Source organism: Schistocerca nitens, chromosome 1 (genome assembly GCF_023898315.1).
Source record: "Schistocerca nitens isolate TAMUIC-IGC-003100 chromosome 1, iqSchNite1.1, whole genome shotgun sequence".
In the NCBI taxonomy this organism is placed as follows: domain Eukaryota; kingdom Metazoa; phylum Arthropoda; class Insecta; order Orthoptera; family Acrididae; genus Schistocerca; species Schistocerca nitens.
Genome location: NC_064614.1, coordinates 420,146,882 through 420,169,658, shown reverse-complemented (window position 1 = coordinate 420,169,658; position 22,777 = coordinate 420,146,882). Strand labels below are relative to the sequence as shown.

Here is a 22,777-nt window from a genome sequence, read left to right as displayed (position 1 = left end):
ACTGGGTCGCTTAGTATAGAAAATTTGCTTCAGCTATGACACAAACAATATTTAGAAGTATTGGATTAATTATAGAAGGGGTTATCTTATGTAGATAACTTCCTATACAAAATTTTATGGCAAGGCTATTGGACAGGAGAGCTTTCAGGATAAAATCTGGACCTGTGGTGGATGGATTTGGGCTGTGTTGAGCGTGTTGTGATGTGGTAGTTGGGTATTGCGTCCCACCGAATGTGTTGCGTTTCTTGAGACGAGTGCAGGGTATGATGTCCGACGCGGTAGTGTTCAGGACCCACCCGTTGCGTTATCGGCGTATGGCGATTGTGGGTGTTTCGGGTGATAATTATGAGGTGGTCTGTCCGACGCAGTAGTGTTCGAGACGCACCTGTTATCTCAGTTGTGTTGATAGTGTGAGTACGGTGATCAAAACGACTATCCGGTGGCCAGTCAATCGAAATTAGGCGATAGGGACGCACCAAACATGGATAATTCGTAATGGGTGCGATGAGGATGTGGTGTGAAAAGGCGAGTTTTGAGCCGTCATAGAAAGACGTAAATCAGGTGGCTGGTCGCACGCAATAGCGTGATCGACAGAGCTTATTGATGATTTGGGCCGTAGGAGTGTTGTAGAGACGTATTAGCGACGCTAGCCGAGTCTGGGCTTAACTATTTGAGTTAAGCAGAGACGCTAAAACAACACGCCAGTCAGTTTAAAGGATGATAATGAAGGTCACCACAAAAGATAGATGCTCTCAAGTCCAGCCATGAACCTTGACCACTATCACTGATTTTTACTTGCTGTAACGTGCAAAACTAACTCTTGTTTTGTTCAACAGATAAGCATGACGTTGAATTGAGCCTACCGTTACAGACAGAAGCAGACTAGGAGCGGAAGACCAATGCCATAACCAGCCAAACAAGCACAACATCAAAGGGGTATCGGAGAAATTCGGAGTTACAGTAACCTACAATAATGTGCAACAAATGTTTTTAATTGTTCGCAGATAATAGCAGCAACTGAGCGACGCCAGGGAAAGGAGTTTACTATAAAAGGTCACGGCATGTAGTAGTAGCATGTTGACGTCAGCTGTAGAAAGTAGAAATAGAGAAATTAGTAGTTAGAGACCATGTGGTGATGGGATGACTAAATTAATAAACGTTTATTTTATCCACAGGAACAGAACATCATGATTGGTTTTATAATTTTGTTTTGGAAATTTTGTTTAAGAAATGTATTTCTGTAAAATAATTGTAATGTATTGTACGTGATGACGTAAGAGGAAGTGGCTTAGGCAATAAGTAATCATGTATAAAATATCGTATCCTTAGTGAGTGCAGTTACACTTTGTGGCGGTGACTGGCCAGCTGACGACGAGCGGGACAGCAGACGAGAACCACGAGGGAACTTCGTCCACATGAGCAGGTATGCTGCTGCTGCCGCTGGCGGATCGTGAACGCTTCATTTTTGCACGTTTAATTACGAAGACGTGACAAGTACTGGACGAACGAAGTATACGAGCAGTGTGAGAGTGAGGTGGACCGTGCACTGATTTGTATAGGTCCTGCCTAGCGCGTGTATGTAAGCGCGGGGTTGTGACATAGAGAGATGACGCTATCTCTCTCTCTCTCTCGGACCGCGCCACGGCAATAGGGACTAGACACGCACCACGTGGTGGATACACTGGGTGCGACCTTGTTGTTGTCGAATAACAGTGCTTTGGAATGGTGGCGGTGTTATGAAAACATTTCATGCCTAGCGCGTGTATGATGGCGGGGGGGGGGGGGGGGGGGTGTCTCTGACGCCATGGCCGCCATCATGGATAATGGTACTTTGGAATGGTACCGGCAATGGAATGGGACCGGCCTTGTTCCAATACTCACGAGTAGGAAAATCAGTAACTGACCTCAAATTGAAAGGACATGGTAATATCTTTCCGTGAGACTCTTTCAGAAAATCTACACTGAAATCCCCTTAAACAATTGCGTCTATAGAAAAATGTTTTAAAAGAAAGGGCTGTTGAAAAGTTTTATCTTGTGGTTAATAATCTACCACAACTTGAAACTTGACTGTTGTTGAGTAAAGATAGTTTAATTCGTCAGCAGAGCCTTGAGTAACATCATCAGGTATTTACCTTTTCTATGCCGAAGCTGTGCAGTGTTTTCCACAGTTCAGGATTTGGCATGCTGCATACAAACACAGGGAGCATGACTGATTTTGGCATTGCGCAAGTTTTGCTTCGGTTTGTTTCGCAGCTTCCTGTATACATCATACAGGTAGTTAGGAGTTGGAATTGGCTTGGATCCTCTATGTCAGAATCACGTTTTTGCATCATCTGTTGTGATTCTGTAGTCAACCGTGGTGTAGGAGTTCTCTGCACTTTTGCGTAACGTTTGGGAGCATGTTTGTCGTACGACATAATAAGTCTGCGACTTAATTCCCGGTATTCACGGTATAATGTTGGGTCAATGCTTGTATCATGCCATAAAACATGAGAGCAATCCTTTTGTAGGACATGATGATCATGGTTAGCTTATTTTAAGTTTGTGTAAGTTATTATGTGAGATTTTTATCTGGGACTCTACTCTGAGTACATTACGGATATCACATCAAGAGCAGAAAGTTCTGTAGCAGCAGTGTGACTGCTGGCGACAGGTGAGGCCTCGCTACCCAATGCCGAGGAGGTGGTCTGGTCCCAGGATACCGTGCTCAGTAGCATGTACTGATAACGAATGGAACAAGTTTGTTTCCGAACGGGACACACAGCATATCGGCGACATTTGCACTGTTGTACAGATATTTTCCCATTCTTGATTATGGTGATGCTGTTCTCCAAGGAATTTTGTACAAAAGCTCATGCCAGCTGGAACTGCCGATGAATTCTTGTCTATGTTACATGTGTGACTTACACTATTTCGACCATATCGTTCCTGTCTACGAGCAACTCTCATGACTACGTGGCGATAAGTGTAGAGACTATCATACTCTACGTTACCAGAGTTCTCTATTCAAATTCTGGTTTCTCGTAACAGTCACTGTAACTTTCCTCTCAACCTTCACTTCTGTCTACTGATTCCGCTTCTGATAACAATAGATACGACTTCAGATTTGTTAAACTAACTTACACTATTCTTAATGGCCTGTATTATTATTATTATTATTATTATTATTATTATTAGTAGTACCAGTAGTAGAAGTAACGAAATTTCTTCGCAGTTGCAAATATTTCTGACATCAGCTGCCGGCCGCTGTGGCCGTGCGGTTAAAGGCGCTTCAGTCTGGAACCGCGTGATCGCTACGGTCGCAGGTTCGAATCCTGCCTCGGGCATGGATGTGTGTGATGTCCTCAGGTTAGTTAGGTTTAATTAGTTCTAAGTTCTAGGCGACTGATGACCTCAGAAGTTAAGTCGCATAGTGCTCAGAGCCATTTGACATCAGCTGTGTTAGGTATGGGCATCTTACCAATTGGTGACACATGACGTACGGAGATTTGGATCGGTTCTGGAAGCGTTCACGGATAGGTGAAATGCTTACGGCGACCGCTCGTGATAAGTGGGAAATTCAGGTTGGAGTCCCGGTACAACACAAATTGTCATGTGTCACTAACAGGTATGATTTCCATATCTAATACAGATGATATCCACATCTGTTGATCGACACAAATGTCTCTTCTTCAGGCATCCATGCATGTCTGAAGGAACATACATTGTACATAAAACTTATTGATAGTGTCTGTTATTATTATCATTTTTATTATTGTGAATGTTTCGCAGTATCTTCGTTATGTGTTGTTCTTGGCCATATGCAAGAGAGGACCTTACAGCTCTTATCTGATCAGGCTAAAAAAGCTATTAAATAAATAAAATGGGGATAGGAAATGAAATGAAGTTCAGTTGCCCTGTAATGACCCTCCAGAGACCATGGGTTTCTTACACCAAAACATACAGTAAACGTCCCTGAACAATGTAAGAAACTCTGTAGGTGCATCATATAGTACAATGTACGCTTTCACGACCAGTACTGAATTCGCTTGAAACTTCCTGGCTAGTAGGCCGTAGTCGATGTACAAAACTTTCTCCGAACCTTTCCTTTCGGACATCCTGAGAGGTAAAGCGGCGAACTGCAACGAGAATTCGAAGGAACGCCGAATGTATGGCCAGTGTAGCGGACGCCACAGTCCATCAAGTGACGTCGGCTATGAGATTACCTCTGGTAATGCCAAAACCCTGATTTAAAAGTAATCAATCGTTATTCTTACGACTCAACGTTGACATCCCAATTTTATCTAATTGCCGGCCGCTAGTGGCCGAGCGGTTATAGGCGCTTCAGTCTGGAACCGCGCGACCGCTACGGTCGCAGGTTCGAATCCTGCCTCGTGCATGGATGTGTGTGATCTCCTTAGGTTAGTTAGGTTTAAGTAGTTCTAAGTTCTGGGGGACTGACGACCTGAGATGTTAAGTCCCATAGTGCTCAGAGCCATTTGAACCATTTTTTATCTAATTTAACGCCTTCCTCGTCTCCGTTAAATTTATTAAGTTATATATAACTCTCAATAACATTTCTGTACATGTGCGCACGAAATGAAATGTTTTCGATATGACGCTCACTCACTAAATTTTATTTTGTAATCACCTTCTTGATGAAAGTGTTCCGCTAAGGCCGATTTATCCGTATGTTCCAGGTAGAAATTCCTCTTGTGTTCAACCAGATGGGTGTTAACTCTTCTTTTGGTGGTACCAACCAGGTACCGCTAAGGCCGATTTATCCGTATGTTCCAGGTAGAAATTCCTCTTGTTTTCAACCAGATGGGTGTTAACTCTTCTTTTGGTGGTACCAACCAGTCCAGAACTACAAGGAATTTCATATACACCCAGTGTATCCAAAGGGTGTCGTATATCTTCTGCCGATATTAAAAAATTCTTTTTACCTTCCTAATGGGTCTGAAGATAGCTTCCACACCGTACCTACTCAGTATTTTCCCAATGCGAACTGTAATCTTACTAATGAACGAAAGGAAAACTTTCTCCTTGGGCGGCCGTTGTTCCTCGTTGTTCTTGAACGCAAGAGGAATTACTGCCTGGGACACAGTGATAAATCGAACGTAGCCGAACATGTGTACCAAGAGGTTGAGCGTAGAATAATATTCAGTGAGAATAGCACCACGTCGAAAATATCGAATGCACAGAGAGGTACTGAGATTTATAAATAGCTTAATAATTGTAACAGCAAAGAGGAAATTGTTAAATTAGATAAAATTTGGATGTCAACGTTGCATCGTAAGAATGACAATCCATTACTTTCAATCGAGAATCTTGTAACTACCAGAGATAATCTCGTAGCCGACGTCACGTGATGGACTGTGGTTAGATTAGATTAGATTAGTACTTGTTCCATAGATCATGAATACGACACTTCGTAATGATGTGGAACGTGACAGGTTAATAAAAGGTGTCTATACAAGATATTACATTAGACAAAATATTACATGACACTCAATATTTTTTTTGGGAGGGGGAGGGTTGGGAAATTACCCACTTACTATATCCAAAAATTCATCTAATGAGTGGAAGGAGCTACCATTAAGAAATTTTTTTTAACTTCCTTTCAAATGCTATATGGCTATCTGTCAGACTTTTGATGCTATTAGGTAAGTGACCAAAGAATTTTGTGGCACCATAATTTACCACCTTCTGAGCCAACGTTAGATTTAACCTTGAGTAGTGAAGATCATCCTATCTCCTAGTGTTGTAGCCATGTACACTGCTATTACTTTTGAATTCGTCCGGATTGTTTATAAAAAATTTCATAAGTGAATATATATATTGTGAGGCTACAGTGAAGATTTCTAGCTCTTTAAATAAGTGGTTCTCTCTACACTGACCGTATTCTCTAAGCTACCTAGAGTTATCGTTGCGATTCGCCACTTTACCTCTGAAGATGTCTCCAGTAATCCGAGAAAGTTCTACACATCAACCACAGTCTGTTAGGCCGGAAGTTTCAAGTGAAATTTATGGGTGCAGTTCGACTTCACGCTGTATATGGACCACCAGACGAGTCCTTTAGGTTTTGTGTGATTAACGAGAAGCCGCTTGAATCTTGTTGCAGATTTCGGCTTGTGATGAGATCGCCTTTCGCTCCCTGTATTTTACCCTAGCCACCTTCAGAATTTGAAAGAGAGTAAATGATGACTAACTGACAACCACAGCTGCTGATAGGTGTTGTTGTTATACCTCGATGTGGACAGCTGAAAATGTGTGCCCCGACCGGGACTCGAACCCGGGATCTCCTGCTTACATGGCAGACGCTCTATCCATCTGAGCCACCGAGGACACAGATGAATAGCGCGACTGCAGGGACTTATCCCTTGCACGCTTCCCGTGAGACTCACATTCCCAACTGTCCACAATTCTACATATGTACTGTACCTTATAGACATTTGCCCACCCACTCATTACTCGCGCACGCGCTGGCGATTCCCGTAAGAGTTAGGGCAACCTGTGCGCATTCGCACAGACAAAGGTCAATGGCTGGGTAGCCTTTAACTATATATACAAAGACAGTAACTTGTTCTCGAAAGAACAGTTATTGTTGATGACCGTGCAGCTTTTCCCTGAAATAAATGATTTCAGGGAAAAGCTGCACGGTCATCAACAATAACTGTTCTTTCGAGAACAAGTTACTGTCTTTGTATATATAGTTAAAGGCTACCCAGCCATTGACCTTTGTCTGTGCGAATGCGCACAGGTTGCCCTAACTCTTACGGGAATCGCCAGCGCGTGCGCGAGTAATGAGTGGGTGGGCAAATGTCTATAAGGTACAGTACATATGTAGAATTGTGGACAGTTGGGAATGTGAGTCTCACGGGAAGCGTGCAAGGGATAAGTCCCTGCAGTCGCGCTATTCATCTGTGTCCTCGGTGGCTCAGATGGATAGAGCGTCTGCCATGTAAGCAGGAGATCCCGGGTTCGAGTCCCGGTCGGGGCACACATTTTCAGCTGTCCACATCGAGGTATAACAACAACACCTATCAGCAGCTGTGGTTGTCAGTTAGTCATCATTTATTTCAGGGAAAAGCTGCACGGTCATCAACAATAACTGTTCTTTCGAGAACAAGTTACTGTCTTTGTATATATTGAAAGAGAGTATTCCAGTCAACATTGTCAAAAGCTTTCTCTAAGTCTACAAATGCTAGAAAAGAAGATTTGCCTTCTTTAATCTTTTTTCTAAGATAAGTCGTAGGGTCAGTATTGCCTCACGTGTTCCAACATTTCTACGAAATCCAAACTGATCTTCCCCGAGGTCGGCTTCTACCAGTTTTTCCATTCTTCTGTAAAGATGGCAGTTATAAGACTTAGAGAAAGCTTTTGACAATGTTGACTGGAATACTCTCTTTCAAATTCTGAAGGTGGCAGGGGTAAAATACATGGAGCGAAAGCCTATTTACAATTTGTACAGAAACCAGATGGCAGTTATAAGAGTCGAGGGACATGAAAGGGAAGCAGTGGTTGGGAAGGGAGTGAGACAGGGTTGTAGCCTCTCCCCGATGCTATTCAATCTGTATATTGAGCAAGCAGTAAAGGAAACAAAAGAAAAGTTCGGAGTAGGTATTAACATCCATGGAGAAGTAATAAAACTTTGAAGTTCGCCGATGACATTGTATTTGTGTCAGAGACAGCAAAGGACTTGGAAGAGCAGTGGAACGGAACGGACTGTGTTGAAAGGAGGATATAAGATGAACATCAACAAAAGGAAACGAGGAATGTAGTCGAATTAAGTCGGGTGATGCTGAGGGAATTAGATTAGGAAATGAGACGCTTAACGTACTAAAGGAGTTCTGCTATTTGGGGAGCAAAATAACTGTTGATGGTCGAAGTAGAGAGGATATAAAATGTAGACTGGCAATGGCAAGGAAAGCGTTTCTGAAGAAGAGAAATTTGTTAACATCGAGTATTGATTTAAGTGTCAGGAAGTCGTTTCTGAAAGTATTTGTATGTAGTGTGGCCATGTATGGAAGTGAAACATGGACGATAAATAGTTTGGACAAGAAGAGAATAGAAGCTTTCGAAATGTGGTTCTGCAGAAGAATGCTGAAGATTAGATGGGTAGGTCACATAACTAATGATGAGTTATTGAACAGAATTGGGGAGAAGAGGAGTTTGTGGCACAACTAGACTAGAAGAAGGGATCGGTTGGTAGAATGTGTTCTGAGGCATCAAGGGATCATCAATTTAGTACTGGAGGGCAGCGTGGAGGGTAAAAATCGTAGAGGGAGACCAAGAGATGAATACACTAAGCAGTTTCAGAGGGATGTAGGCTGTAGAAGGCACTGGGAGATGAAGTTTGCACAGGATAGAGTAGCATGGAGAGCTGCATCAAACCAATCTCAGGACTGAAGACTACAGCAACAACAACAATGATATCGCCTCCCTGGTTTCTCCATTTGCTGTTTTTATCATTGATCTCGTTTGCAGACACCAGCCGAAACGTGCAGACTCGACGCTGGCGGCTGAGACCAGCCACACCGCGGCAGCAGCCAGCACAACAGCGCCGCCCCCATCTACGACAGTGGCCGGCGGAACCGGGGCGGCGACAGCCTCGAGCTCGGGGGCGGCGGCCGTGGCAGGGGTGTCAGTGGCCACGCTGCCCGAGCCGGAGCGGCAGGTGGTCTGGGACGGCCGCAGCGGCTCCGTGGTGGACGCGCAGTTGCTCGGTGGCGCCATAGAGGCCTTCCTGGCGCAGCAGCGCGGCCCCTCCAACGGCGCTGGGGGTGGCGGGGGTGGCAGCGACAAACAGCCGGAGGTGGGGGCAGCGGCGGCGGCTGCGGGGGACAGGCCACCGGCCAAAGAGGGAGCTAAGGACGAGGACGAGCCTGCGGCCTGCGACACGTCCATCTGTTCTGCTCTCAAGGACTTGTTCGTCAAGTAGGCAGCCAGCCGCCCGCGTGGAGGCCTGCGAATCTTGGTGCAGGCGCAGACAGCTTTAGCTCGTGGCGCATTTGCAATGTTCTGGGGACTGACGTTAAGAACGCATGTCAGGGGCCAGCACGAGAGATGGTTGCATGCTATTGAGTGACACTCATCATCTGACTTGACCAGCTCTTCGACAGCAATTCCCAAAAAATGTTCTCAGAGCTTTAGTATTGCATAACAGTTCCATGTGGACCTCACTGAGCATTCGTCGATCAGAGGGAATGTCTCAGAAAAAACTATAAATTGGTGAAAATCAGCTCTTCTGCTACTGATAAACCAGTTTAGTATGTTGTCTTGAGACTCCATGGTAACGACACAAAGCGCGTTGTTTGGGTGAGGATAATAAGGCTTCTCGAGATGAAAGTCTGGGAAGCACTGATCCATAATTCAGCCAGTCTCATTTACTGCTGTTGAAGTAAACTAGAGTGCTGTAACACGAACCAGGACGGAAAAATACAGATGATCTCTGTCAAAATTTCACTCGAATTCGTTCACTTAACTTTTGAAGCTTGATGGTACAAAGTACAGGGCAATTCAAAATGTATGTAGCGATTACAAACGGCTATAATTAGGTAATACGTAGCGATGCACCTATAAAAATTGCAGAGAATGCGAAAGAAACTTTAATTTTTTGATGTACTTTATAGGTACAAGATCTAGGCGATAATCCATTTCATGCCATACATTCTGAAACATATGTGGAATCACTGACGTCAGTGCACTAGAAACGCACATTTCAAATTCTGAAATTGTTTTCAGGAAATAAGGCACATGCACAAGACCCTTCACATAAACTCATTAAATAAATCTGTGGGTGTCAGATTTCGAGACCAGAATATAGCGTCGTCATTCCAGTGTGACTAATCCAGTGAGTTGGAAGATATTGATTTAAGACTGTGGATACCCCAATGTGGCATTGCTCCGTCTTGCTGAGACATGTCATACGTGCAGTTCTTATCAAGCTGTGACAACAACTATTGTTCATACAGATCAAGGTAAATGTTTCTTTAAATATTTGGCTCAACGAAGAAAATGAACTGCATAATTTTTTTGCATGCGCCGTTTTCCGATTCAATGCACTTGCGCAATTATAACTATTTAAATGTTGAACCTTATTTTACATTCTCAGTAATTCTTATCTACGTATCGCTGTTCATTCATTTTGTATTGCCCAGTATATTCTGTTCCTCTTAATAAGGAATTGCGACACTTTTCGTGTCACTTATGTTTCATTTATTTATCCCACGCAAACGCTCATATTTCCTGTGCAAGTCTTGTTGTGGAATGTACTTACAATGTGGAAATGGATAACTATGTCTGCAATTGCATACATTGGATCTGACACAACGACCCATATTACTAATTAAATGCTTTTTTGCAAAAGACACTCTTATGAACAAGTGTCTATTGAGGTTTCTCCAGAAGAGTAAAACATTTTCTCGATTTTCCTAAGTGATTAATTTCTGGCTTTTTCCATTGTGAAGTAAGGATGCCATACTCATCCTGAAAAGTATGATCAGAGCCCCCAGTGAGTATATATTTGTGGCGTTATATATCTGGCAATTTATCTAATGAGACTTCTGTGGACTGGACAAACGACTCCTAGTTATTAACAAATCAGTTTCTAGATTTAACCATTCCAGTCACAACCATTGTAGGGTAACATGCAAAAATGTCACAGTTCCACCATATATTAAATTCCATTGTCAACTACAGACAAAAAATATTGTTAGAGGACTCATAAGAGCAACATTGTAGGCAAGATATAATGCTGTTGGTGATGTTCTGTGAGAGTACTTCCATATGGGTACTGACTTCCATTTGACACTAATGATGAAGCACTTTATCTGTTCTATGAAACTTTTATGAATTAATAGCTGAGAATGTTATGAATCTCTCACATTTCCTTATGTTTCCAGATTGCAATAGAAATACATTTAGTTGTAGTCCTCTTAGCACTGATCTCAGTCTGGGAAGGGAATTTTTCCTTAGCCATTTCGTCTTACAGAGTAACCTAGTGAAGTTAATATCAAATTACCGAAAAGTTTAAGGCTAGCTGAAACAGCTTTCTTTATGTAATTGTCTTAGCAATGTTGAAAAGCCTTGAAATTACAAATTCCTTGTTTCTTTTCAGTTGGTTCAACATGGAAGCTAGCAACTTCACAGCAAATTAATATTCAGTCAGAAGACAAGATTTTTCATAGCCTACCCCTGTTTGTGATCCCATAAAATTAAAGTGAAATTCAGAGTAATTTCACCATAATCTGTGAAATAATTGAGTCCTATATGAAAATACGAAAGAACTTTTTATATTCAGTTGATATTGGAATCGAAAAGGTTAACATCTCCTTCAGACACCATGGATCATTATTGATTTTCCTAATACTGTTCTACTGTTGTTAACTACACATGAGGAATCAGTCAGATTTTCTGAACAGGGACCTAATCCCAGGATATGTTTGTCTGGAGCCTCTTTGAATGTGTACTAATGCATTTGTAAAACTCAACTTAATAACAGCTTGTCACAAACCTGAACTTTCGAATGTGTCCTACTAGATGTGGAGTTCTTCAATTAAAAAGGAAGTGATGAAAAAGGCTGAGCTTTGGAATTCTGCAGCATATTAACTAACCATAATAGCATTATTGATAATGAACAGTTTACACAGAATTTGAGCTAAAACGTAGTTTGCCCTGCATCAAGCTCACATAATTGAAACACGCCACAAAAAAAAAACATTTTGAGTTTAGTATTTAAGGTCTATCAAGTTCTTGACTGTGGAACACATTCACTTCGTTTCATCAAATGAAAATACTGTTGTTTCTGAAATGAAATGTCTATGTAATGGTGTGAATAAAAGGTTTTCTTTCTTGGTACCAATGTGCTCCAATAAATTGTGAAACACGATTCTACAGTAATCTTTTGTTCATCAAAGTAGAACTTCATAGGTCTTGGAACTGAAGGACACAAATTTCTTTCACACATTTTATTTGATAACACCACACTTATAAGAAATTGATTTTGTTTGATTTGATAATTTCTATGAAGGCTAAAATACTTTAGAGTGTGTACAAATGTACCAAAACGTATCTCAAACAATAACTTGAAATCTTACAATATTCATTATTAGTACAGTACAAACTTCTCGACTTCTTTCTGTATAAGGGCATTGGTTAACACAGCTGAGAAATTCTGTCACTATTTTGTTGATTTGAATTGCATACAACTGCTGCTGAATATCGGTTTAAGTAATTTTTTAAAAATTGCATGTACAGTACGTCGCTCTAACTGTTTGCACATGTGTATGTGTATAAACAAAATTTATTTACAAACCAAAAGCAAGTAACAAAATGTCTTAGAAAAACTACAATGAAATATAAATTATTACATTATATCAAACCACAATGTATGACTCCTGTACTAATCAATCATTATGAAAGTCTTAAAATTATTAGCAGGTACAATTATACCAGGCCTTGGCATTAACTTCTAAGATCCAGTCATATTTAGTAGCTATGAATTGTTAGTATGATATAATGCCCCAAAAGTCAGCAGGATGGTTGTGTAGGCTGTACATCAACCATTTTTGTACTCACAAGTAGTCTCAACCTTCAGCTGTATATTATTTAATTACAGTGCATGATTACAGAAGTTTCATCCTTTAGCTCCTATACCTGGAAGTCATTAGAGAATTTATATTTTAATCCTTAATGAAATTACAAATATGTTAAATGGCCAATATGCTAACACTGCTGCTAGATGATGCAGACATTCCAAGAACAAGCTCTAGTGCATGACAGGATTTAGAGCTGAAGACTTAATTGGACTCTATCACTTTGTAGATGATCTGTATTTTATTCTATCGAACCAGTTTTGTAGAGGATGTCACTTATGGTGATTAAAGCAGTTCTACACTCATAGATATTAAAGTATGGTTTTTGCAGGAAAATTGGAAATATATATCTATTGTAATGTTAATATGCAGTCCTTGTAAAACTAGAAGAATCAAAGTCTGTTGAAAATGTAAAAGGGCCTGAAGTTCTTTAACAGTCTGGCAGTCAAACACAAAAGCTACATTTCCTGAGTGCAAAGGTGTCAGTAAAATATTCCTATAACGAATCATTATGACGTTTTATAACCAATTTGTCTCTTTAGAACATTAGCTCCAATGTAGCAAAGGTACCATATGTTTGCTTTCCACTACATGCCACAACTGTTAAGTTTGTGACAGTGAACTGAAAAAGTAAATTCATTTGCAAGGCAATTTCTAAAACCTGATTTATTTTCTTTCTTTCATGATTATTTGTAACAACATAATCAAAATAACAGTTTCTATAGAATACAAGGGTGTGTTTTATTTTGCAGCAATTATAATATTTCTTTCATTTATACTTTAAAGAAGCAATTACAGCTAGCTGTATTCCCTAAACATGTAGTCTTATAAACCTATTTTAACAGACATACATTTGCAGACAACCTCCATACAGAATCCGAGATGTTTGCATTTCTAGGTCAAACATTGTAATTAAATTAGAGTCAAGTCTGATTTATTATGCTTATATGAAACCATCTATAAATATGTTCAACAGATACTGTGAGTTTTCTTTCCAAATAGAAAAACCTGTATGGTTTATTGTCCTTTTAATACTTGCTATTAGAAGTAACATCATCATACTGGGATGTATCACTAAAAACATGTTTCTAAATATTATTCTGAATATGATCAATAATAACCAGACTCTTATGTAGCAGTTTGTGCCTCTTATTATCTTAAAAATATCAAAGATAATGGTATGGTCATTTTATTTATCACTATATTGGACCATAATTAATATACTTTTCATATAAATGATACAAAATACTAGACATCAATAAATCTCTCAGAATGTTTTATAGCAGTAAATGTATTTTAAACAGTACTAAATTTTGATAAGTAAAAAAGCAGATAAGAGATCGTGAACCTTTCTGATATTCTCCACAATATAACTTAGAGATTTAATGATTAATGTGTTCTCTATTTTTCAGTGTCTTAGAGTTAACTGCAGAAACAGAAGAGTCTGGTTATCTTGTTCTCAGATGCACACTGATAAGCAAGTGTTGTTCAAAAGTGTAATTTTAAGTGACGTTCATAGTGGAAGTATAACTGTTCATGCATTGTTTTCACTTTACGCTTATAATATGAGATGCGCAATGGACACGTTCATAAGAATAATATATGTTGACGTCACACTGAACATAATCAGAGGCTGTTTTAAGTAATGTAACATTTTTCACATTGCGTGACATAGTAAATGAAGATCTGACCACTATGTGTTATCATAAATACGGTTCAGAGATATTATAATAAGTTGAAGAAGTTTCCAAGAACTGAAAATCAACGAGCACTCAGCATGCAGACTGATTTTGGAGGACTTTTAAAAATTCTATTGTAGGGGGAAAGAGATTATTTGGCTTACACTGATGAATAAAATACAAAATATTGTAAGCATTGTTTTCATTCTTAATGTAAATAAATCTGTAGTTATGAATTATGTAGAATATCAGGTAAATAAATTTTAATTTGTGTTAACTTTTAATTTATTTGAGAAGCATTACAATAAGCGTAAAAACTCTAAAATAAAATATAAATTTATACACAAGTGTTTTTGCTATATGTATAATGTCATATGTAGAGTTTATTGTTAATGTTGATATACCCAGCCTATATGTGTGTGTGTGTGTGTGTGTGTCTTATTTAGTTAAGTATTCTTGTCTATTCAAAGAATTTCTTTTAGCAAATATGTTTGTAGCTGCTACTGGAGGAAATCAACTTACACATTTATAATAATTAGTTAGTATACAGAACTTGACATAGTTGAGCCTTCATAGAATTCTTGTCCACCTGGTATAATTAATTGCAGTATTTAAAACTTTGTTAAAACAGTGTAAATCATTTACTAGTTGTAATTTAGAATTGATTCTTGAATGACTGGCAGCATTCTAAGTGTTTAAACTTCTTCAATCATAGGAAGTTGTTTGCTTAGTCACTGTAAATAACTGTAAGAAATAAGAAAATCTTGCTGTTTTTCGTGGATACATTTCAAATAACTTTTCAGCAGCAAATATTGAATTCAGGAATAAAAAAGATAGCATAAGTTTTTCTTCAAGTTAGGTGAATAACTTGTCATTTACTGTTGTAATACTTGTACCCAGTTGATTCTCTCCATTTCCAACAGCATCAGGAAGAAAGAATGCAGCTTCTGAAGATTCTTGTCTGTCCTCCCAATGACTCCCCAATATGTTATATGAGGTACAGACATTACTGAAACAAGAATTAATTATAAATCAGTATGCATTATTTCACATAATGAAATATTTTAATTAATGCAGCTGTTTTTCAGTATTATGAGCCTCAAAATCAGTTGTGTAGTTGTAATGATAAAAATTGTTTCCTCAAAACATAAGTGTTGTAGACATATGGCCTTCTAACACAAGATATTAAGTATTAGAAATACTTAAGCAATTGTTTTCAGTATGTGAACAAATGTTCTCTTCTTCTCAGAGGAACCTTGGTTAAATATACTAATGACAAACTTCCCCAAAGGTTTGCTTTTAGCATATTCCTAAAGCACGATACTTAAGCATTGCACAACAGATATCTATTATAAGTTAATAAACAGAAAACGTTTTCAAAATTTTATATTATGCACTCTAAAATTCAATAACTCATTTCATTATCTGAACAAGATATTTACACATTCAGTAACTCATTAAAAATATATGTATATCAGAGTAATTTGTGGTTTATAAATTAGTTTTGAAATGAGCAAAAATACATAATGGTAAATCAGTTACTTAGACTTAATATGGAAGATCTGTTTGTACACAGATTATATAAACGTCACAGTGAAAAAATATCTTCCTGGATGGAGTGATGCTTCCTCTGAAAATTATTTTCTGTAACTAAATTCAGGACAATACCAAAAAGTTGTTTAAACACAAAATCATATTTGTGCCTCCAGTTTAAATGTCATATCAAATCGATATTTTAAATATTTTACTAATTTTTATCCAAATATGAATCAATTTAATAAGAAGTGTAACACATTAGAGAAGTGATAGAAGGCTGTGTTTGTAAATAAGACCTTTAAGTAGTACATAAACATGAATTAGAAAATGTTTACTGCGTGAGCGTATTGACATTGACATTAGCATAAGGCCTCAATGGTATCACAGAAAAAAAGTTTTACTAAATATGAAAGCTGATATAGATGTTTCCTCTTATTGTTCATGTAAAAAACCATTTACACTTGTGACAATCAATTAACTGATCTGGCTCTCTGCACTGTAACAAAAATTATATTTGTAATTATACAGAAAATGTGAAGTCTAAAAAAAATTATGAAATATACACCCAAACGAATTAGACCAATTAGAGTGGTCTCTTACAAAGAATCTACAAGCAGTAAATCTCTAAATTTTTATCAGGGGATCAGACATTAAAAAATCTACATTATTTCACTAACTAAACCAAATAAAGAAATGGAGATGAATACATTAATCATAAACAAGGGAGAGTCAGATCAGTTTAACGACTATCGTTTCATTAACAAGTAGTAACTAGAAAGAAGACTGCTTTCTGTATTACCTGGCATACTTACATTTTGTTAAAAATAAAGTTAACTATGAGGTGTCAAAACCGACATATGTAATTTTGTCATAGGTTATTATACGTTTCTGAATTCTGCTGTAGCTAAATTATTAAGTGTCTGTCAGTGCATCAATTGTGTAACATATGTGTGTGTCTACAGCAGTAGAAAATTCTAAGTACAATCTCTAAATAAAATCAGGAATGTTTGGTGTTGTATCAGATGAACAATTTTTGTGTAGATATTTCTGGTGTGTGGCTGGAATATAATTTAGAGTTACCTTGTAAATGCAGAATAGTAAGATCATTCTAGGGATTAGTTATTCACTGTTATCTCGCACAATTATAACATAAAAAATACTGAGAAAAAGTCTGAGTATTATAATGTACTTAATTTAAGCTTCAGAAAACTAATCCTATAACATGCTTGTTCTGTATATATGGAAATGTAAAATTAAAATTTGGTATTAATAATGTTGTTCATTATTTCAAGTTTAATTCCTTTATAATGCAACACATTAATATCACTAAGTATAAGTCCAGATTTATTGTTTATTGTCTGTACATATAATCAAAAATTTATAATTGTTACATTGCTGTTGTTGTAATTTATACTAAAATTATAAATGTGGATTTTGGTGTTTACTTGAAACATCTTACTTTAAGCAAAATGGATGTTATTAAATAAAAATCTCCAGGGGCTAGATGTTCAGAGGATATTGTGTTGGTTGCCTATGTTCATATACTATTCTTAAAATATTTGTGGATGTGTAACAGTTAGTCCTGTATAAAATTGTAAATATTTTCAGAATGTGTGTTTTAAATAAAGATTGTTGAACCGTTTCTATTTACTTGCAATCATCATATGCTGTAGGAGCCTGGCTGAACATCTGAACTGACAAATTCTTTGCAGTTGATTTATTTTAGTTTGGATCAAATCCATCCATATAGGTCCCACTACTAATTCCAGATACGTGTTTGGTTACTCAAATGTTTCTAAATGTTCAGAATTATCACACAAAATATGCATTTCTATTTTAATTACAATAATGACATTACAAAGTATTGTCCTTTTGATATTTTCTGCAACTCATCTCCAAACACAAAAAAAGATCTGGACTGAAATTAACTGGTATTCATAATCTAACCTGACAAACTGATTCAGTTTTTTGCTGCTTTCTCTATATTATATCAAATGAATGCCAACAGAATTTTTATGAAAATCAGTCTGTATCTTATGAGTAGATTTTTCGAGTCACTAAACCTTTATGAGACAAACATTAGTCAGTACTAAATGATCATAAGTTTCATAAAGATAAAACCGAATGCCTAAGAAAAGCATTAGAATGAGCTTCTTCTACTGCATACAGATTATTTAATATGATATAAGGTATTATTCATAAAACCCTTTCATTATAATAGTCGTCAGAACCGAATGTTTGTTGCTTCATAATAACTACAATTATACTTTTAATGGTTGAAAAAGTTACTCACAATGTGCTCTCATCATCTTGGATAGTTATATAATTATTTTGCTACCTAAATATGCTCATCAGTGGCCACTAAGACATAAAATATTGTGGCCAATTTATGGGATTTACATAATTTAGTTACCACAGAAATGTCCCCAAATTGCCATGAACAGAGATTATACTCATAGGAGATTAGTGTACTTTTTCACAATGAATGGTGGTTTATTATTCTTCTATCTATTTTTCATTGTCAGATATTTTATATATTCTAAAGGAGTCTATACTTAAAATAAAGAAGTGCCAGCATTATAAACAGAATATCAAGATCTGATCTCCACATCCATCAGCAAAATGAAAGGCATTATCCACATGAAACTGTGAGAGCTTTATATATCACATACATAGATACAAAGGATAGAACACACTGTGAACTCTAGTATTGATACACACTGACTGATATTACAGGAACACATCTATGATACAGGTATATTACGATGACCTTAGAAGTTAAGTCGCATAGTGCTCAGAGCCATTTCAACTATTTTTGAGCAACAACAACAACAACAGTGCTTCACAGATGATTCATTTAATAAGATCCATTTACTTGTTATTACTGTCTGTTTTGGCCATTAAGCTATTATTAGACACACAAAATACTTATTAGTAAACAAAACCATTTTTTTAAGTTAGCAAACAGTAGTGTGGGAATGAATACAGTTACATTAATTATTATAGTCCATACCAATCATGATAAGAGATTTGTGAAACACTCAAAACATATGGTTCAGAGCAATAAGAGAGACAAAAATTTTGTAAAAACATTACTGGGTTTTAGTTTTCCTGATTGTGATCCACCATTTGGTAACGGTTTGATGATTCAATGCTAATTATAAGAACTGCATATGAGATAAATTCAGTGTAGGATAAAAAATAACTGCAGACAGCCGTGGAAGTAACACAGAGAAAAAAATCAACACTGACACATACACTTAAACAGACATAAATGGAGGTAGTGGCCAAACACAAACCTTTCTGCGCCAACACTCTTACATTACCATATCTCTACCTAATGTATCGACTAAAAACAAGCTCTTGAAACCAGTTTCATGAGTCAAAAGAGTGAAACGAACTGTACTACAGACTAGTTAATGAGTGTTTACTGTACGACCTCAAATGATGCTTACTGGATCTCGCAATTAGAGAAAGGCTCAAAGAAAGGCAAGCAAACAAAAGTATGAAGGCTACTTGAAATTGAGGCTAATACGAAATAGTTAATAAAAAATCGTATTTTACAACTGTGGGAAAATAAATGCGACACTGTCGATACAGGTGGAGAACATACAACTTTCATTGTATCATTCCGAGAAACAAAAAATGAGGTTTCGTTTTCCATGGAGCAGACATACATTACCTAACTACTCATGCCCCATAGGTTATGTATGAATAATAGCTCCATTTTCGGCATTGTGGGCATTCCAGAGCACACATCGTAGGCCAAAGGAATCTATGAACATGCAGCAGGTAATGGTTGTCAGGAATTAATGGCGCTGGATACTAGAGTAGCGCTGAGGAAAGTGTCGGCATGGCGCATCTTTGACGATTTGTAGCCACTGTGTCTAGGAAGTTAAAGAGGACTTCACCAAACATTCAACCAAATGACAAAAAAATGGCTCTGAGCACTATGGGACTTAACATCTGAGGTCATCAGTCCCCTAGAACTTAGAACTACTTAAACCTAACTAACCTAAGGTCATCACACACATCCATGCCCGAGGCAGGATTCGAACCTGCGACCGTAGCGGTCGCGCGGTTCCAGACTGTAGCGCCTAGAACCGCTCAGGCACACCGGCCTGCAACCAAATGCCAGATACAGCCTTCTGGAGAAAGACACATCTCGTAGAGATTGAGAGAAGATAACTGACGTGTACGACCACTGAACGTTTTTAAAGACTGTCCATCTCAATGGCGCAAGTGATTACAGAAATGTGGATCCTACACGTTTATAGTGAATCATGAAATGGATCGTCAAAGTGGAAATGCTGCTGACATGCTGCCCTTTACTGAATGGCTGTTTATCAGGTTAGTTTGACAGCACATTCACTAACAGCTAACTAAAACTTCCTGCAGTTTAAATATACCCTAATGAATGAATAAAAAGTGTACTGATTTCAGTTTCAGAAGCGTTAGTGCCAACTGCAGTATTAGTAGTTGCGTAACTGGTTAAAGAATTAATAGGTGATCTGTAGTAGTAGAAACCAGTTTCCTCCTTTTCCCTGTTTTTTGTTGTAGTATTAGTGTCTTGGTCAGCATTGTTACAGTATAACGATGTTTTCTTTGTGGTATTTGTAAGTTCCAGGTAGAAATAATAATTCTATGCAAATTTTTTTACACGCAAAAAAGTGAGTTTTGTGACCTACTTTAGCTTTCCAGATAATAGGCTACAATTGTGAGTAGAGGATCAATACAGGTATGAGCACAGGTAGGCAGCAGGCAATGAACCATGTATGCCTCTGGGACAATTACGTGAGGTATAGTCAAGGTCATCATATTACCTGATAGCTGTCATGTGTCAAGATAACCCCTTCCAATGTCACCCATCTAATGTGTGGATTCTGGCTCAGAAATCACGGTTATCTCCCCCTCTACCTGCCCCTCATCGTTACCCCTCTCTGGGACTATAGGATGACTTAAATCAAGACTCGCCTCCTATATCTCTCAATTTCCTTTCTAGTCCAATTATATGAGTCTCTCATTCGTGCTCTGTGCTAGGAGTGTTAATATTTTTGAAAATATCAGGTATCCAATAACGCTGGTTAACAAATATCATCATCGTCCCTTACATAAAAACATCGACATATTGTCTAAAAAGAATTGGCTGCAAATTGTAAATACACTGCCAGATTTAGAGCTGTATATTTACGTACTGATATATTAAGAGATCTTCTGTACATCAACAAACTAACAGCCTGCTTCCCCCCTTTGAGCAAGAACTGAAAGGAAAACGATGCACGTTCATGCTCGGCGATAACGACTTTGCTAACAATGGTAACTGCAGATAAGTGGCACAATATAAAGTGTCTGATGGATCCTTCGTTCAGAATCATCACATATAGGATTTTTGTCGAACACTTCATGTCGACTTCCCCATTTTTTCATTTCTACAAACGCTAAAGTACTAAAGTACGGTGGCGCAACTTTTCAAATTTCTTCATGCTGCAGTACATCTCCTCCCCGTAAAGGTGTATGATGTGATTCTTGAGTTTCTCCCGGCGTATTTGATAATCAAAATATCCACGGGTGTACTGCCGGTCTACAGTGTCCAACGGGCACAATATTTCGGCGATCATACATGTCGCCATCATCAGGTGAACTGACGGACTGAGCTCCTGTGAACGTGCCGGCACGGAGATCCGTACACTATGGCTGCTCAGGGGAAAAGTTGTGCCACCATAGATGTCGTTTGCTAAGTACTCTTGCCTTTCCAAAGAGATGTCGTTCCGAGAATGTTGTTCCAAATTTTGCTAAGGTTATGCATTACATCGATTCTGCAGCAGCTAAGAGAATCAAGAAACGAGCCAGCCTCGCATTGGTACGTGAGAGAGTGCAATTCACCCGCCAGAGCCTTGAGTTTATCTCACAGGAATTACTCAAACTACATTTGCAACTGGCTAGTAATTTCACTTCTTTTTCCTGGGATTGTATTGATGGTGTCACCTGGGTTGCAGCTGATTCCGCCCATAAGAAGGCAACGGGACGTCAAACAGCTCTCACGTCTCCTTGACAAACCATCTCTGCAGGTTCCGGGCAAGACTGTCATCAATTTGAGTGGCATGGTGTTAAGTGATGATGGGGTCTCGGTTTTGCAGAAAGGTCTCAACTTCGCTCCCACCCCCAAGTTCACTACGGTCGCAGAAATTGTTAGTGCTGTTGAACAGGTTGCAGCTCGACTTCCGCCTGAATCAGCTGAAGAAATACGTCGTGAAACTTGTCGTGCGTTGACGAAATCCAAGCCGATGAAGTCAAATATCACTAGTAAAGAGAGGGCGGCCATTCGTGATCTGAGGGAGCGCTCTGAAATTGTTGTCTTACCGGCTGACAAAGGCAATGCTACAGTTGTTGTCTCCCATAAGGACTACACTGATAGGATGCACAGCCTGCTAAATGACGATTCCTACCGGAAGATCAGCGTTGACCCTACAAAGAAGGTGGACAACAAGACGAGGTCGCTTCTCAAGGACGCAGATTTACCGGAGGGTGACGCTAAGAAATTGTTACCCCAAGGTCCGGTACCGCCTAGACTATATGGACTCCCGAAGGTTCACAAAGAGGGGGTACCAATACGCCCCATTGTCAGCAACATCAGGGCACCGACATATTTGTTGGCCAAATACCTCACTGGAATATTAAGTCCTTATGTGGGTAAATGCCCTCATCACATCCGTAATTCCGTGGATTTTGTTAAACGCCTTGATAGCTTCACGTTGGGTGAGTCAGATATCATGGTGAGTTTTGACGTCGTTTCCTTGTTCACGAGGGTACCCCTGCGAGAGTCACTAGAATTGATTAGTCAGAAGTTTGACGAGAAGACCACTGAACTTTTTAGGCATGTCTTGACTTCCACGTATTTTCTTTTTAATGGAGAATACTACGAACAAACGGAGGGAGTCGCCATGGGTAGCCCACTCTCACCGGTGGTAGCGAATTTGTACATGG

General features: G+C 38.6%; 1 protein-coding gene across 1 annotated transcript in view; it reads left to right on the top strand.

Annotated features, from left to right (window-relative positions):
* LOC126251304 (uncharacterized) overlaps positions 1 to 13,998 on the top strand; it is a 79,092-nt gene extending 65,094 nt beyond the window's left edge. The window contains exons 5-6 of the mRNA XM_049951670.1: positions 8,470 to 8,765; positions 13,991 to 13,998. Coding sequence (XP_049807627.1) covers positions 8,470 to 8,765; positions 13,991 to 13,998 — 304 coding nt within the window. The remainder of the gene's footprint in view (positions 1 to 8,469; positions 8,766 to 13,990) is intronic.
* The last annotated feature ends 8,779 nt before the right edge of the window (positions 13,999 to 22,777 follow it).